The 22305-nt window shown below is 39.8% G+C and overlaps 3 protein-coding genes across 6 annotated transcripts in view; 2 read left to right on the top strand and 1 right to left on the bottom strand.

Moving 5' to 3' along the window:
• Nucleotides 1-503: 503 nt before the first annotated feature.
• On the top strand, nucleotides 504-10101 carry LOC137784717 (non-homologous end joining factor IFFO1-like). 3 transcript variants are annotated; one of them, XM_068575590.1, is made up of 9 exons: nucleotides 504-1948; nucleotides 5214-5274; nucleotides 5573-5668; nucleotides 5780-5920; nucleotides 6069-6226; nucleotides 6348-6465; nucleotides 6588-6689; nucleotides 6834-6964; nucleotides 8374-10101. In XM_068575590.1, exons 1-9 carry the CDS (start codon nucleotides 990-992, stop codon nucleotides 8540-8542), a joined length of 1935 nt encoding a protein of 644 aa, XP_068431691.1. In that variant the 5' UTR covers nucleotides 504-989; the 3' UTR covers nucleotides 8543-10101. The 3 variants fall into 3 exon arrangements, with proteins under 3 accessions (XP_068431691.1, XP_068431690.1, XP_068431692.1); XM_068575589.1 differs by having other exon boundaries at nucleotides 6066-6226; XM_068575591.1 differs by lacking the exons at nucleotides 6834-6964; nucleotides 8374-10101 and having other exon boundaries at nucleotides 6066-6226; nucleotides 6348-6653.
• Nucleotides 10102-11882: 1781 nt separating this feature from the next.
• LOC137784913 (vesicle-associated membrane protein 1-like) lies at nucleotides 11883-16112 on the top strand. Its single transcript, XM_068575895.1, has 5 exons — nucleotides 11883-11913; nucleotides 13034-13142; nucleotides 13504-13662; nucleotides 14797-14848; nucleotides 15157-16112. Coding segments are annotated over exons 1-5 (339 nt in total). The 5' UTR covers nucleotides 11883-11911; the 3' UTR covers nucleotides 15174-16112.
• A 703-nt stretch (nucleotides 16113-16815) lies between these two features.
• LOC137784441 (chromodomain-helicase-DNA-binding protein 4-like) overlaps nucleotides 16816-22305 on the bottom strand; it is a 32217-nt gene continuing 26727 nt past the window's right edge. For both annotated transcript variants that reach the window (XM_068575082.1, XM_068575083.1), the window contains exons 39-41: nucleotides 17884-18079; nucleotides 17476-17642; nucleotides 16816-17146 (exon numbers count right to left, since the gene is read on the bottom strand). In XM_068575082.1, the coding sequence (XP_068431183.1) occupies nucleotides 17132-17146; nucleotides 17476-17642; nucleotides 17884-18079 (378 nt within the window). In that variant the 3' untranslated portion in view covers nucleotides 16816-17131. The remainder of the gene's footprint in view (nucleotides 17147-17475; nucleotides 17643-17883; nucleotides 18080-22305) is intronic.

Below are 22305 nucleotides of genomic sequence, written 5' to 3'. Positions count from 1 at the left end.
TTTATGACATAGTTATGACTTTTTAATCTTATAATTATGACTTTTTAATCATAATTTCGACTTTTTATCTCATCTTTATTTTTTGTGTGGCGGAAATGGGCTCCTACAGTTTTCTATTAAACTGACTTTTTTTCTTCTTTTGTCTATATTTTAGTTAAATAGTCAAACATTAAATTAAATGACTCCTTTCTAGACAAATTACATTAAGTTTTTGTGCAGAATATCAAATTAATGTCTGGGAGAATGGCCAAAAATTGAATTAGAAAAGCTGACGAACAATTAAAACTTCTGTGGATTTCTATCATAATGTTAGTTAAAAACTTCCCGGAGCAGAAAAACAATTGTCTTTTATTTCTTATTATTATGGAAGATGGGCTAAAAGGCATTAAAACACCTCGGCTTGTGTGACGTCAGTCCCCATGTCGTTGATCCAGGACGAGTTGACTCCTCTGCTCGGGTCCTACGGCCGCGCATGCGCACTGCGCCGCTCCCCCGCTCCTCTCCGCCGCAGTGGTGTTGCTGCTGCGCCTCTGCTGACACACACTCGCTCATTTCACCTCCTCGTCGGCCGCCAAAGTTACTGTTTCCTCCTCTCACTGCCAGGTACGGTGCTCACATATACACAAATATACATTTATATTTTTATTACAGCTGCACAATATCTCGTGAACGCTTCATTCTGAGCCTTAGAATAAACGTTGATGACAGTGCGCACATTCCGCTCTGCGTAAAAGTAAAACTCTCGTGTTGCTGCAGTGTTTGCGGGTCCAGAGGCACCTCGTTGTGTGTATTGTTGTGTCGTCGTTATTAATACCAGCTTTTCTGCAAAACTCCACCGGGACATTGTTATTTCTGCTGCGATTTCTGGGGCCCCGTGAAGCCTTTTTAACCCACGTCACAGCACTTTAAACCCGCAGCTCGTAAACGCTGCTGAGAGCGAACATCTCGAAGTATTCGCGTTGAATATCCGGGTCCAGAAGTCTGGGTTGATGCCGGATTTCGAGCACTTCAGATTTTCCTACTCGAGCATGAACCCGGTCCTGGAGCAGCAGCAGCAGCTGCAGTACCCGCACGCGCACCCGCACTACCCGCTGGCCGGCGACCCCGCGGGCCTGGAGCCGGGCTACTTCCTGGGGGAGCACGGCGGCGGCGGCGGGTTCGGCCCGGACGCGCTGTCCGGCCTGGACCTGATGGGCTCCCTGCCGCCGTCGGGCCTCGCCTACCTGCACCTGGGCGGCCACCCTCTGCACCGCGGACCCCCCGCGGCCGCGGCGCTGCTGCGCAACGACCTGGGCTCCAACATCAGCGTGCTGAAGACCCTGAACCTGCGCTTCCGCTGCTTCCTGGCCAAAGTGCACGAGCTGGAGCGCCGCAACAAAGTCCTGGAGAAGCAGCTGCAGCAGGCGCAGGAGGACGGCTGCGGGGACCGAGGAGCCCAGAAGCCGCAGACCAAGGAGATGGGGGTGCAGACCGGGTTCATCGGGCCCATCCCGGTGCCGCTCCACAACGCCAACCACGCGGCCTACCTGCCCGGCGGCCTGCTGTCCCCGACCCTGAACCCGCCCCCTCTGTTCGGGAGCGGCCCGCCGCACACTGACTCCAACTGCAACCTCACCACATGCGGGTTCTCCGGCAGCCCGGCCCTGAGCCCCAGCGACCCGACCAGGAGCCTCCTCGGCGGCTTCAACGTCAACGAGAAGGCCCAAGCCGGGGGGAACCCGCTCAGGGCCCCGCCGCCTCCCGCGCCGAGGTTCCTGCCCGGGAGCCTCTGGTCCTTCAACCACGCGCGCAGGTTCGGGTCCGGGAGGGAGGCCCCGGGGCCCGCCGCCCCCTCCTGGACGCAGCCGGACGGTGTCGGGGTCCAGACCGACACCATCACGCCGGAGATCCGCGCGCTGTACAACGTGCTGGGCAAAGTGAAGAGAGAGAGGGACGAGTACAAGATGAGGTGAGGCCATTCACCTGTATCTGTGTCCATATATCTATATTTATATATCTATATTTATATATCTATATCTACATATCTATATACACTATATCTATCTATTTATATCTACATACCTATATATCTTTATCTATATATCTACATATCTATATCTACATAAATATATATATATATATCATCAAATCAAATACAAACACAAATACAACAAGTCTTTACGATGCAAACATGTTCAAGGTTCCAGATATTTTAATGTCATGTGCACATATAACAAAGTTACTAATACGATAAGTAACTCATCCTCCTACAAACCACATTAAGATAAAAGGTAAAAAATAATAAATGAGAACTAGAAAAATTCTAAAATCACTGAACAGTGATTTTCAATCGGCAGTTGGTCGGACTTCATGTTGCTTTCAGGCTTGCTGACAAAAAAATAAAACGTTTGATTGATTCCTTGACGCTTGTGAACCACAAACAAAAAATATCCTACGTTTCTATCCAACAATAATGTCTGAAGAGTGAACATTGTGCGAGGAAAGACAGCATAGGTTTTATTTTTACCAGTTTCTCCCTCTCACTCGGACACCAACACTCTGTGCCATACACACCCATTGTAAACTCTGAAACAGTTTTACTAAACTCAAACAGTAATTACATGAAAACTGTGCTAGCTATCAAAAAATAGCCAATTAGTCAAATAAACTCCAGACTTTTGTCAATGTTTTAAACCTTGAATCATTTCTCTACGATCAGTTATGGCGAGTCACTGTGTGTATGAAGATGAGTGTCTCTGACATCACGCTGGACACACAACACACAGTGAAGGTGAGGGACCAGAGCGCAGTGACAGTATTGAGGATCAATAACGTTTAAAACACGTCGATACGCGTCTGTCTTCAGTTGCCAGTGAATGTTTGGTCATCAGCGCTCAGCAGTACTCATGTAGTCGTGTACCAGTATGGTGTACTTAGTACTTCATGTTGTATTGGAGCTCAACACACACTCAGACGCCTCCGGGTCAAAGCACTGAGCTGCGTTTCTTTAACTTTTCTATTTGGCAGATGATGTATGATGTATGGAAGCAGAACTGAAGATGAAGTTCTTTGACTCTTTGTCTCTTTGACTCTTTGAGGTTTCACCAGAAGTAAAATCCTCGAGGACTTTTGTTTTGTTTTAAATGTTTAAGATGTTTAAAATGTTTCTGTTTGAAACACGAGAGTTTCTTTCTGCTGAAAGAAACACGACTCAGCGTTCTGTGAGGAGACGCAGGCAGAGCTTCACTCACACTACAGGACCAGGACCAGGACCAGAACCAGGCCCAGAACCAAGACCAGAACCAGAACCAGGACCAGAACTGGAACCAGAACTTTAACCAGAACCAGAACCAAGACCAGAACCAAGACCAGAACCAGGACCAGAATTGGAACCAGGACCAGGATCAAGACCGGAACCAGAACTTTAACCAGAACCAGAACCAAGACCAGAACCAGAACTTTAACCAGAACCAGAACCAAGACCAGAACCAGGACCAGAACAAAGACCAGAACCAGGACCAGAACAAAGACCAGAACCAAGACCAGAACCAGAACCAAGACGAGAACCAGAACCAGAACTAGAACCAGAACCAGAACTAGAACTAGAACTAGAACCAGAACCAGAACTAAAACCAGAACCAGAACTAGAACAAAGACCAGAACCAAAACCAGAATCAGGACCAGAACCAGGACTAAAACCAGAACCAGGACCAGAACCAGGACCAGAACCAGGCGGTTCTCCCTCTGACCCTCTGAGTTCAGCACTAATTCATGTTCTGAGTTCAAAGGGTTCTCCAGATCAAAGGTTCTTGTTTCTTATTGTCATTTATTTATTTATTAATTTACAGGAAGTTGATTCACAACATGAACATCAGTTCAGAAGAATCCTGTTGATGTTCCAGAGGAATCAGTTTGTTAGACATTCATCACGTTACAGAGCTGTGGTTCCTCTCAGAGAACCAGGTGTTCATCACATGTTACAGAGCTGTGGTTCCTCATAGAGAACCAGGTATTCATCACATGTTACAGAGCTGTGGTTCTTCTTAGAGAACCAGGTATTCATCATGTTACAGAGCTGTGGTTCCTCATAGAGAACCAGGTATTCATCACATGTTACAGAGCTGTGGTTCCTCTCAGAGAACCAGGTATTCATCACAAGTTACAGAGCTGTGGTTCCTCATAGAGAACCAGGTATTCATCACATGTTACAGAGCTGTGGTTCCTCTCAGAGAACCAGGTATTCATCACATGTTACAGAGCTGTGGTTCCTCATAGAGAACCAGGTATTCATCATGTTACAGAGCTGTGGTTCTTCTCAGAGAACCAGGTATTCATCACATGTTACAGAGCTGTGGTTCCTCATAGAGAACCAGGTATTCATCATGTTACAGAGCTGTGGTTCCTCACAGAGAACCAGGTATTCATCATGTTACAGAGCTGTGGTTCCTCACAGAGAACCAGGTATTCATCACATGTTACAGAGCTGTGGTTCCTCTCAGAGAACCAGGTATTCATCACATGTTACAGAGCTGTGGTTCCTCTTAGAGAACCCGTTCACTGTCAGAGAGAACAGAAACATGTTGATGACATCACAACATCTTTACACACTCTTTTAATACATTGGTTTCCTTTAACTCTGTCCTAAAGGAGCTTCTCTTCTTCCTCTTCTTCCTCCTCTTCCTCCCTCTTGTCCTGATACCTGCAATGCAGCACTGGCCTGTGACCGGCAGCAGTGATGTCACCCCGTCTCCTCTCTCTCTCTCTCTCTCTCTCTCTCTCTCTCTCTCTCTCTCCTCACATTTACTCCCTCACCATTTTTCATGCTTTTTTGTTCTGTGTTTTTCTTTATTGTTTATTAAAACGTTTGGCTGACTCATCACACCCTCTGCAGCGTCAGGTGAAATATCTGTGTGTGTGTGTGTGTGTGTGTGTGTGTAGTAGAGAGTCAAAACCATGACCTCATCATGTCAATGTGGTGGTGCTGGTGGAAGTCAGAGAGCATTCCTGAGTACGGTGGCCCTCTCAGGACATTCAGCCTGAACGTGAGCGTGTGGTCGAGCTGCTGCGCGCATCAATGTGACCTTTATTTACTTAAAGGAGTTCATTTCACGATCAAAACCTCTATTTAATACCTCAGTATAACACCGTTACTCCCTCGTGTGTGTGCGTGTGTGTGTGTGTGTGTGTGTGTGTGTGTGTGTGTGTGTGTGTGTGTGTGTGTGTGTGTGTTGTAGATGGGAGGAAGAGGTCACGGTCAGAATGGAGCTCCAGGAGAAGGTGGCTGACCTGGAGGAGGTAACGTCTTCTTTTTTATTATGAAACACACTAAAGTAACAAGATCAAAGGATTATTTATTGTCGTTACGCAACACGGGGACACAAAAAAACAACAACAATCACACAAGTGCAGCTGAGGGCCGCGTTTTTATTAGTAGCAGAAAAAAAACATGGCCGACATTTCAACATTAAACATTAAAAAGTCTGTTAACTTTGACTGTTTGTGTGTGTGTGTGTGTGTGTGTGTGTGTGTGTGTGTGTGTGTGTGTGTGTGTGTGTGTGTCTGTGTGTGTGTGTGTGTGTGTGTGTGTGTGCAGGACCTGCAGGAGAGCGAGGTGTGTGAGGGCGAGCTGGCCCTGCGGGTGACGCAGCTGAAGGCCGAGCTCGTCCTCTTCAAAGGGCTCGTCAGCAACGTGAGTCTCAGGAAGAGGAACGCCGACGTTCCACAGAGGAACCGGCGGGTTCCGTGTGACAACGCCGGCTCTGATCCGTCAGAGGATGAGAACCCTCTCTCTCTCCACCAGAACCTGTCGGACCTGGACAGCCGCATCCAGCAGAAGGCCATGAAGGTGGACATGGACATCTGCCGGCGCATCGACATCACGGCCCGACTGTGTGACGTCGCCCAGCAGAGGAACTGTGAGGACATGATGCAGATGTTCCAGGTGCACACACACACACACACACACACACACACACACACACACACACACAGACACACAAACACACACGTGCAGCAAGAAAAAGTCTCCCTTTCGACGACCCCGCCGCCATTTGGCTTCCTTAGTTATCACGCGTTGTCCCTTCCAGCAGGTGGCCACGCCCCCTTCCACGCTGGGCGGCAGGCAGCAGAGCGGCCAATCGGCTAAGGGCGTGGACGAGGGCCAGATGGGCGGGGCTAAGGACGAGGAGTCCTGCAGCATGTCGGCCAATCAGATCAACGAGCAGATGCAGAGGATGCTGAACCAGCTGTGGGTGTTTACACGCCGGTTACACACCAACACGCGACCGGTTGAAACGTCTAATGTGTGTGTGTGTGTGTGTGTGTGTGTGTGTGTGTGTGTGTGTGTATGTGTGTGTGTGTGTGTCCAGGAGGGAGTGTGAGTTTGATGATGACTGTGACAGTCTGGCGTGGGAGGAAACAGAGGAGACTCTTCTGCTCTGGGAGGATTTTCCTGGATACCCTCTGGGAGTAGAGACACAGGGAGAGGTGCACACACACACACACACACACACACACACACACACACACACACAGAGACACACACACATTTAATCCACAATTGTATTGGCTCATAATGTGTTCCTGTTCCTCCTCCTCCTGGGTTCCAGCTGCAGCAGCAGGAGGAGTCCATCGAGGAGGTGATCAAAGACACCGAGTGTCTGTTCAAGACCCGAGAGAAGGAGTACCAGGAGACCATCGACCAGATCGAGGCGAGTCGGCTTCAATCCCTTTGTTTGTTTGTTGTTGTTTGTTTAATACCTGCTCTTCCTCACAGCTGGACGTCCACCTCGTAGTTTTCTCAATGTGGACAGACGTGTGTCTGAAGGTGAATAAAAGGCTTTGCGTCCCGTCAGGTGGATCTGGCGACGGCCAAGAGCGACATGAACCGCCACCTGCAGGAGTACATGGAGATGTGCTCCATGAAGAGAGGCCTGGACGTCCAGATGGAGACCTGCAGGAGGCTGATCACGCAGAGCGAGGACCGGTGAGACACACACACACACACACACACACACACACACACACACAAGCAGAGCAGGGACTAGTGAGACAGACACACACACACACAGACACACACACACGGACAGAGCGGGGACCGGTGAGACACACACACACACAGATTTGAGGACCTGTGGGAGACTAATCACGCAGAGCGGGGACCAGTGAAAGAGACACACACACACACAGACAGACATATGCGCACACACACACACACACACACACACACACACACACACACTAATTAGAGGGTTAACAAAGGTAAACGTTGTGCTATTGTGATAAACATCAGTTTTTACTGGATTAAAATATATCAAAGAATACATAGTTATGTTATATAATAACTTAATAACTGAGTCGAATGCGTTGAAAGACTTATGGACCTTTTTCAAATTTATGTAAATATTTTTTAACTCTTGATGTCTTTTTTTTAAATTTTTAATACGGAAGACTCTTAATCATATTACTATGGAAGCCCATTCCCGCCACAAAAAAAAAAATTAGGACCAGAAAAAAATAAATAAATAAATTAGGACCAAAAAAAATAAAAAATTAGGACCAAAAAAAAAAAAAAAAAATTAAGACCAAAAAAAATAAATAAAAGAATTTAAGACCAAAAAAAAAAAATCTTTTTTTTTGTTGTCTTTTTTTTCCGTTGACTAGAAAAAAAGCAACAAAAAAAAAGTTTCATTCCAGGAGAGAAATGAGAACTTGACTACTGACTACAAATGTCAAAATTACAGTTACAGCCTAAATATAATTGTAGCTAATATTTGTACACACAAAGTACATTGTTGTCCTTCCATTGACCATTTTTAAGAACTGAGTAAAATGCAAAGTCCACACATATATTGAATGAATTATTTACTTTAAAGTAACCCATCAACAGGCTTACAGGTGGTTGACATTGCCAAGCAAGCATTGTTTTATATTCAAGTGCTCTTATTATTTACTAAAAGATATTTTGAATTGAAACAACGATTGGACTTTGTTTTTACCTGTACTTGTTTTGTTGTATGAACAATACATATTTACATTTAAATTAAGGTATTGTGAAATAACGTATTGCTTAGATGTTTTCTTTATTTTTGTCAACGAAAAGAAATCTATAAAAAAATTTCTCCCTAATTTTTTTTTTTGGTCCTAATTTTTAATTTTTTTTTGGTCCTAATTTTTTTTTTTTTTTTCTGGTCCTAATTTTTTTTTTTGTGGCGCGAATGGGCTTCCATATATTATATATATTGTTCAAATTTCCATTTTCCAGAGGTCTTTTTCTGGTCCACGTTTGTGTAAAAAAACTAAACCAAAAAAACGACTGAAGGAACCTCCTGCAGACAATATATTCATTCACCTTGAGTGAGGAAGTTTATGTTTTTTTGTGCTTTCCCTCCACAGGGAGGCGCCGTCGCTCATCACGCTGACGGTGGACGACTCCAAAGGCGAGGAGGAGGAGGAGGAGAAGAAGAAGAAAAAGCAGCAGCAGCTCCCAGCCGAGTCCGAGAGCGCCGTCTCTTACTGCGCCGCCAACGCCGCCATCCCACCTCTGACCTGGAGGAAACCCTAACACACACACACACACACACACACACACACACACACTGCTGGTAGATGATGTCGTCTCTCTGTGGGATTTAACGTGGACGTTGTTTTAAAACCAGCAAATGTAAAATAGCCTTTTATTTTTAAATTATCTTTAAGCTTCTCTAAAAGTCTGATCATGCAGAAACAAAGTGGATTTAATGTGTATACGTTAAATAAAACGTCCACACAAAAACCAGAATTTGCTTGCGAAGCTTGTAGAGTGAATTATAAAAGAAGAAAGAAAAGAAAAAGCAGTAATTCTTCACTTGATGTTGAACTGCCTTAAAGGACTTTGCTGAGCTGCAGTTACAGCCGGTGACCACAGGAGGGCAGCGTCTCAACGCTGAGCTGCAGTTACAGCCGGTGACCACAGGAGGGCAGCGTCTCAACGCTGAGCTGCAGTTACAGCCGGTGACCACAGGAGGGCAGCGTCTCAACGCTGAGCTGCAGTTACAGCCGGTGACCACAGGAGGGCAGCGTCTCAACGCTGAGCTGCAGTTACAGCCGGTGACCACAGGAGGGCAGCGTCTCAACGCTGAGCTGCAGTTACAGCCGGTGACCACAGGAGGGCAGCGTCTCAACGCTGAGCTGCAGTTACAGCCGGTGACCACAGGAGGGCAGCGTCTCAACGCTGAGCTGCAGTGACAGCCGGTGACCACAGGAGGGCAGCGTCTCAACGCTGAGCTGCAGTGACAGCCGGTGACCACAGGAGGGCAGCGCCTCAACGCTGAGCTGCAGTGACAGCCGGTGACCACAGGAGGGCAGCGCCTCAACGCTGAGCTGCAGTTACAGCCGGTGACCACAGGAGGGCAGAGCCTCAACGCTGAGCTGCAGTTACAGCCGGTGACCACAGGAGGGCAGCGCCTCAACGCTGAGCTGCAGTTACAGCCGGTGACCACAGGAGGGCAGCGTCTCAACGCTGAACTGCAGTTACAGCCGGTGACCACAGGAGGGCAGCGCCTCAACGCTGAGCTGCAGTTACAGCCGGTGACCACAGGAGGGCAGCGTCTCAACGCTGAGCTGCAGTGACAGCCTGTGACCACAGGAGGGCAGCGCCTCAACGCTGAGCTGCAGTGACAGCCGGTGACCACAGGAGGGCAGCGCCTCAACGCTGAGCTGCAGTTACAGCAGGTGACCACAGGAGGGCAGCGTCTCAATGACCTCGCTGCTGAGTGCAGGAGCTGCTTGATTTATTGCACAGTTTCTGTATCGATGCCTTTCAGCAACGCACAAAAGAAAGAGTTTGCACACAAACTGCTCACATGTATGAACAGTTTAACTATTTATTATGATAGACTGCTTGTTTTTATTATGATTTTTTTTAAACTTTATTGCGTTTAATCCTGTCTTGTGCTGCATCTTTGAAAGAAGCAGAAATGTAACTCTGGAAGTGTAACGAGCGATCGTCTGAAAGTTAACAAATCTCAAACTATTAAAACCCAACGAGCCTTAAAACTGACAAATATGACAAATATGAGAACTGTCCTGAATTATATTTATATGATATATATATATATATATATATATATATATATATATATATATATATATATATATATATATTAATATTATGTATATTTATGTATATGTATTTATATATTAAATATATTGATATATAAGTAAATATTATTCTTAATTATTAATCCTGAAGTAATCTTATAATAAAAAATATACAATGTTGGGAAAGATGGAACTCTTTTGCTTTTAAAATTACAATTTATCAAAGACAATTGCTCGTTAATTTGATTACTTATATTCTTCTCAGTTTAAAGTTAATTTAATTTAGTTTTGTGAATCTGAATAATATCCCGGGTGATTTTGGTTCCAAAATCTTAAAATTTAGATGGAAGTTGTCATATTTCTAGCCATTAACGCTAAAATAATCAATGACATCATCACTCTCGAAGCCCCGTGTGACGCGTTTCTCTTGTTTCTACGGCAGAAATAACAATTATATTAAAAAAATATAATAATATTAATAGTAATAAATATAAATATGATAATAATCCGGGGCTTTTGAGACGGCTGATGGCAGAAAATTTAAGGGAATTATTATTTTTTTATTTTACAAAAAGTGAAAAACCTATTTTAATTATGTACAGTTTGTAAATGCTAAATATTGTATCATAATAATGTACATAACAAGGCTGAGCTATCTCATGCTTCATGTTCTTATGACCTTCAGTTACATCATCGCTAACTACACATTACTACACATCACTTTTTAACTTTTAAGTTTCCTGTTTAAGAATTGAACATGAAGTGTGTTTTTAAAATCACGATTTGTTTTTACTTTCGTCCCGGTCGCCTTTTCAAACACGTCGGCTTTAATCAATAAAGGTCGGTTAAAGGAACACTTTTAGTTTTGGTCCTGAAACAAAAATGCTTCTTTCCGTAAACTAAACTAAACTAAACGGACTGAAATGTGAAAGTTTTCCTTTAACGTCGAGCAGAAAAGCAAAGAAACTAAACATTAGACGTCTCATGAAACTGTACAGACGCTTTAATGTAAATAGCAAGAAATAAATCAAGTGTGTGAGAAAAGAAAAAGACGTGAAAGTCTCGAGAAACGAGAGAGCGGCCGATGAGAGCTGAAGGAAACAACCACGCAGGACGAGTGTTTACTTCCTGTTTCGGGGCTGGAGCTGTTGTCTCCAGGACTTTAACGTTTTGTGTTCCAGCTTCAAGAGCTGCACCGAATAAAAGACTTGGAAGGAGTTTGTGTTGTGAGTTTATTTTGGTACGTTTACTTTTTGTCTCACGGGATTGTACTTTTTACTTCCACGTGTTCTATAAATAAAAAGGAAATATTGCACATTTTTACATTGTTACAAGATTTTTTTCATTGTTTTCAACATATAACTTTCATATTGTACTCAGACTGTAAAACCTTTTTTAAGACTGTTTGATCACAACATACAACTTTTTAAGAATTTAAAGGTTCTTGTAGGTTCTCAACCTTTTTTATCTGGAGGTTGAACTTCTGGGAGGTTCTTCACAAAACTAACGTCTGTATGTGTATGTACGTATATATATATATATATATATATATATATATATATATATATATATATATATATATATATATATATATATATATATATATATATCTTTGTATGTATCTTTCTGTCTTTCTGTGCAGCTGCTTCAGTGTAGTTTTTTTGGTTTGAAAGTAAAAGTGAATCACGATACGAGAGAGAGAGAATCATCTGGATCATCATCCTCTTCCTCTCTCACTCCATCACCATCATCGCTCCTTCCTCCCCCTCCTCATCATGTCCCTCCCCCTCCCTCTCTCTCTCTCTCTCTCTCTCTCTCTCTCTCAGATTATCTCCATCCTCCAGCCGCTGAGATGTGAGTACTCAACATGTATTTCATTTAATTTGTATTAATCGTTCTGTTGTTATCTGAGAGGAATATTTATTAACTATCCTAAATTTGTCGTCGACTAAACTGTTGCTGCTTACATCGAGTTAAAGACATCGTTATAGTTATAGTTATAGATATATAGATATAGATCCTGGACGAAGCTACGTACCGTTCTTTATGAATCCATATTGATTTAAGTCATTGTTACAAATACAACAATGCCTTGAACAATTTAAACAGATTATTATTATGATGTATGAACAATATAGTGATCAGATTCAGAATCTTTCTGTTCTTGGACTTCATTCAGCTCAAAACATCACAAACTAAAAGAAAAGTCTTTAAAAACAACTTTATTATAGGTAATATATCTATATAAATCCATATAAATCCATATCTGGTGCTCGTGGTGGGCACCGGGCGGCCTGAGCGCTGCACGTTGATCTCTCTTCAGCCTCTCGGCACTAATCTTTCTCCATTTTGCTTCTGCAAAACAAGCCGGCTGTCAGAGCGCCGCGGGCATCGAACCGCCGGCTGCTGTCGTAGTTTTTCTAGACGAGACGTAGAAGAAGCAAAACGTATTTAAAGACCTCGTCTCAAGAAATGTGAAGTTTATGCAGAAAGAACCGGAAAGTAAATATATACGTCAAGTAATAAATGTGAAAGTCTCATTATGCAGATTTTATGCAGCAAAAAGACACGAGAAATATATTCTAGTGGGATTATTTAAACAGGTTCAAATGTCTACAAATTATTCATCTTTACTTCTTCAGCTATAGATATTTCATTCAATTCATAACTACAGAAGTATAATGTATCATAGAAATACTTCAATAAAATACAAATACCACAGAACTTTATTTAAGTTCACTTGTTGAGGTGTTTGTACTTTATTTAAGTAAAGTTAGTACGTGTTCAAAGAAAATGTTCTGTTTCTGTGTTCTTGAGTACTTCATAGGCAAAAACAAGTTTTTCTTCTTCCTCTTCCTCTTCTTCTTCTTCTTCCTCTTCTTCTTCTTCCTCTTCTTCCTCTTCTTCTTCCTCTTCTTCCTCTTCTTCTTCCTCTTCCTCTCCTCCTCTTCCTCTCCTCCTCTTCCTCCTGCAGGTCGTCTTCAGAAGCCTCCGGGGCGACAGATGAAGGCGCTCCTCCGTCTGCGGCTCCGAACCTCACGAGCAACCGACGACTGCAGCAGACGCAGGCGCAGGTGGACGAGGTGAGGAGCACAAACTATGTTTATATATATAGATATATATATATATATGATATGATACATATATATGTTGCATATATTGTATATATTTTATCTTTACATATTTACATATATCTATTTGTATGCATATATATTTATATATATTACCATATGTATCTATATTTACATATCAATTTATTAATATATGTTTACATATTTTTTACGTATTTATTCATATATATATATGAATGTATAATCAGGGCCACAAAAGAGATACATGTTATGTTAATATCGATAAAGGTGATATTGATATTGATTGACATTGATCGATACATTATTTGGTATGTTGATGTATTGGTATATTGACATACTGCTTGATTGACAGGTGGTGGACATCATGCGCGTGAACGTGGACAAAGTTCTGGAGCGCGACCAGAAGCTGTCGGAGTTGGACGACCGGGCCGACGCCCTGCAGGCCGGAGCCTCGCAGTTTGAGAGCAGCGCCGCCAAACTGAAGAACAAGTACTGGTGGAAGAACTGCAAGGTGGGCTTCTTACCCATCATGCACCTGTGCTCTGTCTCCTCTCGCCTGGATTTACCCTCCAGCCGCCATCTTTGTTCCTCGTTCACCTCCATCGCCGCATCTTATTGTCACCGTCATCCATCCTCCATCATCCCTCCATCATCCCTCCATCATTCCTCCATCATCCCTCCATCATCCCTCCATCATCCCTCCATCATCCCTCCATCATCCCTCCATCATCCCTCCCTCTATTGGCCGCCGAGCCGTCTTCATCCCAGCATTCCCTTCATTCTCAGGGCTCCGCCTCTGGCAGATCAGATCGTCCAATCAGAAGCTGGCGTTTAGGGGCGGATTACATGAGGGAGGAGTTTGAGTGACGGCGAGCAGGAAGTCAGGGAGAGAACTCACAATCTGGATTACAGCGCCAGATTAAAGAGCCAGCTGTGATGTGTGACACAACCAACACACACACACACACACACACACACACACACACACACACACACACCCTCACTATACTTGTGAGGACGCACTGCCTTTAATTTTAACCCTAAAGTTGAGTTCTTTGTTTTGTTCTTTTGATGATTTCATTTGTAGACGTTACTGACGTAATCCCATAAAAAGACACAAGATACATCTTCATCATCACATCTTCATCACCAACACTGTGAGCGCCAAATGTTTGTTAATCCGCTGCTGAAAACGTAGAATAACACGGAAGCTTTATTTCACTTTCACACATTTTACACATCAACCCACGAACATGTCTCTCTCTCTCTCTCTCTCTCTCTCTCTCTCTCTCTCTCTCTGTCTCTCTCTCTCGATCTTGTTAATCTCTCTCGCCCCTCCCTCCATCAGAGGTAATGTGATTTCCTGCTGCTCTGAATTTCATGTCATCGTTATTTAAGTCCAAACACACACACACACACACACACACACACACACACACACACACACACACACACACACACACAAAATTGTAACATTTTGGAGCAAAAAAGATACAATTTCATTTGTTGCCACTTGTTTTTATTTTTTGCTTTCTTCAGAAATACAACATATTTAAAGGATTATTATTTATTTATTTTTCATTTTAGGGATGAAAACAAACACGTAAATAATGATTTCAGCTTTTATTTTGTGTTTTTCTTGCAGATGATGATCATCATGGCGATCGTAGGGCTGATATGTTTTGGAGTCATTTTCTGTAAGTACAGACACACACACACACACACACACACACACACACACACACACACACACACACACACACACACATACACACACAGTATTAACAGTGTTTTTTGTTATGAATGCACCATAAATTGCATCCAAACTCCAATATATTAATTTTAAGATTTAATAACAACCTTTGTTTCAGTTTGTGTTTATAAAAATTAAACAAAAATATCAAATCAAAGCTCGAAAAAAAAAAGTTTCATCAAATGTAAAAAACAAGGAAACCTTTTTTCTCTTCATCAGGAGACGTCTCACTCCTCTGCTCTTCTTCCTCAGTGTATTTCTTCTACTGAGCTTCAGGGACGAGTCTGCACCGCCGAGCCCCAGAAACCAGAGAAGAAGAAAGTCCAGCCCCTCCTCTTCCTCCTCTTCCTCTCCATCAGGGATCCTGAGTGGACGTCACGTTTTAGTTTTTGGGGTTTGACTGTTTAATAATTATTAAGTTAATCAAAGAAAACTAACTTCTTTTCTTCCTGGTTCTCGCTGCACAAACTTCACACTTCTTGGAGGCGAAGCGATAGAAAAGAGTCTTCTTTGTGTTTGACACTCCAGATACTCCAAAAAGGGATTTGATCAATAAAAAAACAAACTTCCAGGCCGAGTTAAAGGACAGGAAGTGATTTCATCTCAACCAGTACTTAAATAAAGCAGATGTGAAACCAGAGTGAATGGTTTCTGCTTTCTGTCCGTCCCTCTTCGTCTCGCTGTGTTGTACTCGTATGTTCATGTTGAGGAACGCTGCCCCCCCGCTGTCGGTGTCGGTACTGCGACGGGAAACATTTAGATTTAATTGATTTGTCGTGTGCTATGGAAGCCCATTTCTGAAACACAAAAAATAAATGGGACAAAAAAAATAAAAAATTAGGACAAAAAATGTTTTAAAAAAATAGGACAATAAAAAAGAAAAAATTTACTTTTTTTTTTTCGTTGCCTTTTTTTGTTGACTTGAATAAAGGCAACGACAAAAAAAAAAAGTTTCCCCCGTTTCACTTCAAGAGAAATGAGAACTTTACTGACTAGAATTGTCAAAATTATTCCTTTTTTTTTGGGGTCCCAATTTCTTTTTTTTTTTTTTTTTGGTCCTTATTTTTGTTTTGGTGTTGCGGAAATGGGCTTCCATACATTCCTGTGTTTGTGTTCTGAACTTACTCGACTGTGACTCATCTGTACATTTCTTTCTTTTAAAAGACATTTTCTTTCGGAAAATGGCAAAACTGTAGATTCAGAAAATGTAAAAAAATATATAAAAATACACGTGTTAAATTTAAAACTGGAACTTTAACATTGAAAGATTTCAACGCACTGTGATTCTGATTCTGCCTGTGAACTCAATAAATTCATGTTTGCAACAGAAACGTCGTTTTCTTTCCGATTTACTCCCAAAGGTCTTTGTCTGCCTCTAGTGGTGACAAATGGTATTGTTACATTTATCATGTGATGCGTCATTCTATGCAGGTTTCGAGTTTGTGACAAAAACAATATTCTAAACCAACTAAATGCCAACTAAAAGCTAGAAATACAGATTTATTCATGCAGAGCTTATTAAAACTGCAACTTCAAGACGGCAGGAGATGGATCAAGAAACACAAAATGGAATATTAAAAATAAAGTTCTCTGAAGTTTCCAAAGCTGTCTGTTTAAAAGGAAGTAAAACAATTTATTTGCTAAATAAATGAATAAAAGTTAAATATGATATGATGAATCGAGAAAAGTGTTGAAAATAAAAAATCTACTTTTCTTTATGCAAAAGATGTCATTGAAAATGAGAATTGGTTCTAAACTGATTTAGTAAGGTTAAATAAAAAGGTCAAATAAAAAATAAATAAATAAAAGATGATTTTAAGAAAAAGAAAAGAAACCAGAGAAGTCACCTGAGAGTAAACTGGTAAAGTTCCTCCAGCAGGTGAACCGCCACCAACTGACCACGCACAAAAGCTTTATTACATATTTTTATTTAGGTCCCAAAAAACCATCATAATAACATTATATCAATAATATTAATACAGAAATTGAAAAAAGGAGGAAAAAAAATAAAATAGCTTTTCTGTCCACAGCCTCAAACTTTGGGGGAAAGGATTCGATCCTCCAGAAAAACTGTTTAATGTCTGTTTTGGGGGGGCGGGGCTTGGGGGTTTGAACAAGGCGTGGCTTCAAGCTCGAGCGCGCTGTCCATCATTCTGCTGCGCACCAATCAGGAATGTCGAGGTGAGGCAGGGGGGCGGGTCTTCGAGGTAAAGCAGAGGTTCAGTTTTTACTGCTGTGACATCTGGAGGAAAGAAAAGAGGAAGTTTAAATCATCAACTCTGAAAGGAACATTTCACTTTTTCTGTTGAAAACGGAACTTTAACAGGTAGTTCTGCTGGGAGTAAATATAACAAGAAATAAATCATGTCTTTAAAAATATAAATAATGTATATATATATATATATATATATATATATATATATATAAAAATAATTCAAAAAATATATGCAAATGATTAAATATAAAAATACGAGAAAAGAAATACGAGAAAAAAATAAAATAAAATACACGTACATATCTACATAAAATACACGTACATATCTACATAAAAATAATATGTCCTCTGCGTACCTGCGTCTGTGTCTGGGTCTCGGGCCCCCGGCTCGCCAGCCGACTCAAGATGTTTCTCTCTGACATCTGGAGCCGCACGGCAACCGGCGGTATCCGTGCGATGGTTGCCGGGAGGCGAGTGACGTCTGCCTTCATGTCGCTCAGCAACTCCTCCAGCTGCTTCAGCACTGAGAGGAAGAAGAGAAACACATATTTAAATAAAGAACATATTAATGGGTCATTCATTCATTTATATAGACTTCTATACAACCAGGGGAGTCGCCCCCTGGTGGTCAGGAGAGAGAATGCAGCTTTAACACATGAAGCAGAGACTTCTATACAACCAGAGGAGTTGCCCCCTGGCGGTCAGGAGAGAGAATGCAGCTTTAACACATGAAGCAGAGACTTCTATACAACCGGGGGCCTCACCTTTGTGCAGGACGGCGTTGGCCGGCTTGTTCCCGGACATGGACTCCTTGCTGAGGTGCTGGTGGGACTCGGCCAGACACTCGACCTCGCTGAAGCGCGTGTTGAGCGCCATGGACGGGTGCGACGGGTCCTCGGACATGTTGAGGTAGGCGGCGCGGCGCAGCTGCTCCTCGATCACCAACGCCTGCTCCAACAGCTGCAGGAGGAACGCCACCACGGAGCACAACGGGTCAGCCGGGTGGAGAACAAATACCAGGGTGCATACACACCTGGACCACAACACTCCCACGACTTTAACACATTTCTATGACTTTTCCCACCAAATTTTCACGACTTTTCTACCACATTTCGACGAGTTTTTCTAACAAATTATTACGACTTTTCTAACCTATTTTTATGACTTCATCAAACCAAATTTTTACAACTTTTCTAACAAATTTCTACGACTTTTTAAAACATTTCCACGACTTTAATCCAAATTTCCGATTTTTCTAACAAATTTCCACGAGTTTTCAATACATTTCCATGACTTTTTCTACCAAATTTTCACAACTTTTCTAACAAATGTTCAAAACTTTTCAAATAAATTTTCACGACTTTTCTACCAAAGTTTCACGACTTTTCTAACAAATGTTCACAAGTTTTCTAACAAATGTTCACAAGTTTTCTAACAAATGTTCACAAGTTTTCTAACAAATTTTCATAACTTTTCTAACAAATTTCCACAACTTTTCTAACAAATTTTCACAACTTTTCTAACAAATGTTCAAAACTTTTCAAATAAATTTTCACGACTTTTCTACCAAAGTTTCACGACTTTTCTACCAAATTTTCACTACTTTTCTGACAAATTTTCACAACTTTTTAAACAAATTTTCATAACTTTTCTAACAAATTTTCACAACTTTTCTAACAAATTTTCACAACTTTTCTAACAAATTTTCATAACTTTTCTAACAAATTTCCACGACTTTTCAATAGAAATTTTCCCAAATTTCCACGACTTTTCTACCAAATTTCCACGACTTTTCTACCAAATTTCCACGACTTTTCTACCAAATTTTCACAACTTTTTTAACAAATTTTCTACCAAATTTTCACAACTTTTTTAACAAATTTTCTAACAAATTTCTACGACTTTTTAAAACATTTCTATGACTTTTTCATAGAAATTTTCCCAAATTTTCGACCAAATTTTCACGACTTTTCGACCAAATTTTCACGACTTTTCTGACAAATTTTCACAACTTTTCTGACAAATTTTCACAACTTTTCTGACAAATTTTCACAACTTTTCTAACAAATTTTCATAACTTTTCTAACAAATTTTCACAACTTTTCTAACAAATGTTCAAAAATTTTCAAATAAATTTTTACGACTTTTCTACCAAAGTTTCACGACTTTTCTACCAAATTTTCATAACTTTTCTAACAAATTTTCCCGACTTTTCAAACAAATTTTCTACCAAATTTTCACAACTTTTGTAACAAATTTTCCCGACTTTTGTAACAAATTTTCCCGACTTTTGTAACAAATTTTCACGACTTTTCTACCAAAGTTTCACGACTTTTCTAACAAATTTCCACGACTTTTCTAACAAATTTCCACGACTTTTCTAACAAATTTCCACGACTTTTCTACCAAATTTCCACGACTTTTCTAACAAATTTCCACGACTTTTCAATAGAAATTTTCCCAAATTTTCACGACTTTTCTACCAAATTTCCACGACTTTTCTACCAAATTTTCACAACTTTTTTAACAAATTTTCTAACAAATTTTCACAACTTTTTTAACAAATTTTCTAACAAATTTCTACGACTTTTTAAAACATTTCTATGACTTTTTCATAGAAATTTTCGACCAAATTTTCACGACTTTTCTACCAAATTTTCACGACTTTTCTACCAAATTTTCACGACTTTTCTGACAAATTTTTCACAACTTTTCTAACAAATGTTCAAAACTTTTCAAATAAATTTTCACGACTTTTCTACCAATGTTTCACGACTTTTCTAACAAATTTTCATAACTTTTCTAACAAATTTTCCCGACTTTTCAAACAAATTTTCCCGACTTTTCAAACAAATTTTCCCGACTTTTCTACCAAAGTTTCACGACTTTTCTGACAAATTTTCACAACTTTTCGAACAGATTTTCATAACTTTTCTAACAAAGTTTCACGACTTTTGTAACAAATTTTTACGACTTTTCTAAGAAATTTTCACGACTTTTGAAACAAATTTTCTAACAAATGTTCAAAACTTTTCCACGACTTTTCAATACATTTCCACGACTTTTTCATAGAAATTTTCACAAATTTTTCTAAATTTCCATAACTTTTCTAATAAATTTTCGCAACTTTTTTAACAAATGTTCACGACTTTTCAAACAAATTTCCACGACTTTTCTAACAAATTTCCACGACTTTTCTAACAAATTTCCACGACTTTTCTAACAAATTTCCACGACTTTTCTACCAAATTTTCACGACTTTTCTACCAAATTTTCACGACTTTTCTACCAAATTTTCACAACTTTTCTAACAAATGTTCATAACTTTTCTAACAAATTTTCACAACTTTTCTAACAAATTTTCCCGACTTTTCAAACAAATTTTCCCGACTTTTGAAACAAAATTTCCACGACTTTTCTAACAAATGTTCAAAACTTTTCAAATAAATTTTCACGACTTTTCTAACAAAGTTTCACGACTTTTCTAACAAATTTTCACGACTTTTCTAACAAATTTTCATAACTTTTCTAACAAATTTCCACAACTTTTCTCACAAATTTTCACAACTTTTCTAACAAATGTTCAAAACTTTTCAAATAAATTTTCACGACTTTTCTACCAAAGTTTCACGACTTTTCTAACAAATGTTCACAAGTTTTCTAACAAATGTTCACAAGTTTTCTAACAAATGTTCACAAGTTTTCTAACAAATTTTCATAACTTTTCTAACAAATTTCCACAACTTTTCTAACAAATTTTCACAACTTTTCTAACAAATGTTCACAACTTTTCAAATAAATTTTCACGACTTTTCTACCAAAGTTTCACGACTTTTCTACCAAATTTTCACGACTTTTCTGACAAATTTTCACAACTTTTTAAACAAATTTTCATAACTTTTCTAACAAATTTTCACAACTTTTCTAACAAATTTTCACAACTTTTCTAACAAATTTTCATAACTTTTCTAACAAATTTCCACGACTTTTCAATAGAAATTTTCCCAAATTTCCACGACTTTTCTACCAAATTTCCACGACTTTTCTACCAAATTTCCACGACTTTTCTACCAAATTTTCACAACTTTTTTAACAAATTTTCTACCAAATTTTCACAACTTTTTTAACAAATTTTCTAACAAATTTCTACGACTTTTTAAAACATTTCTATGACTTTTTCATAGAAATTTTCCCAAATTTTCGACCAAATTTTCACGACTTTTCGACCAAATTTTCACGACTTTTCTGACAAATTTTCACAACTTTTCTGACAAATTTTCACAACTTTTCTGACAAATTTTCACAACTTTTCTAACAAATTTTCATAACTTTTCTAACAAATTTTCACAACTTTTCTAACAAATGTTCAAAAATTTTCAAATAAATTTTTACGACTTTTCTACCAAAGTTTCACGACTTTTCTAACAAATTTTCATAACTTTTCTAACAAATTTTCCCGACTTTTCAAACAAATTTTCTACCAAATTTTCACAACTTTTGTAACAAATTTTCCCGACTTTTGTAACAAATTTTCACGACTTTTCTAAGAAATTTTCACGACTTTTCTACCAAAGTTTCACGACTTTTCTACCAAATTTCCACGACTTTTCTACCAAATTTCCACGACTTTTCTACCAAATTTCCACGACTTTTCAATAGAAATTTTCCCAAATTTTCACGACTTTTCTACCAAATTTCCACGACTTTTCTACCAAATTTTCACAACTTTTTTAACAAATTTTCTACCAAATTTTCACAACTTTTTTAACAAATTTTCTAACAAATTTCTACGACTTTTTAAAACATTTCTATGACTTTTTCATAGAAATTTTCGACCAAATTTTCACGACTTTTCTACCAAATTTTCACGACTTTTCTACCAAATTTTCACGACTTTTCTGACAAATTTTCACAACTTTTCTAACAAATGTTCAAAACTTTTCAAATAAATTTTCACGACTTTTCTACCAATGTTTCACGACTTTTCTAACAAATTTTCATAACTTTTCTAACAAATTTTCCCGACTTTTCAAACAAATTTTCACGACTTTTCTAACAAATTTTCATAACTTTTCTAACAAATTTCCACAACTTTTCTAACAAATTTTCACAACTTTTCTAACAAATGTTCAAAACTTTTCAAATAAATTTCCACGACTTTTCTAACAAATCTCCACGACTTTTCA

The sequence above is a fragment of the Clinocottus analis genome, unplaced genomic scaffold (assembly GCF_023055335.1).
Source record: "Clinocottus analis isolate CAN_PGR_092001 unplaced genomic scaffold, fCliAna1.0.p SCAF_14, whole genome shotgun sequence".
NCBI classification, from domain to species: domain Eukaryota; kingdom Metazoa; phylum Chordata; class Actinopteri; order Perciformes; family Cottidae; genus Clinocottus; species Clinocottus analis.
This window is presented reverse-complemented; position numbering and strand designations above follow the sequence as displayed.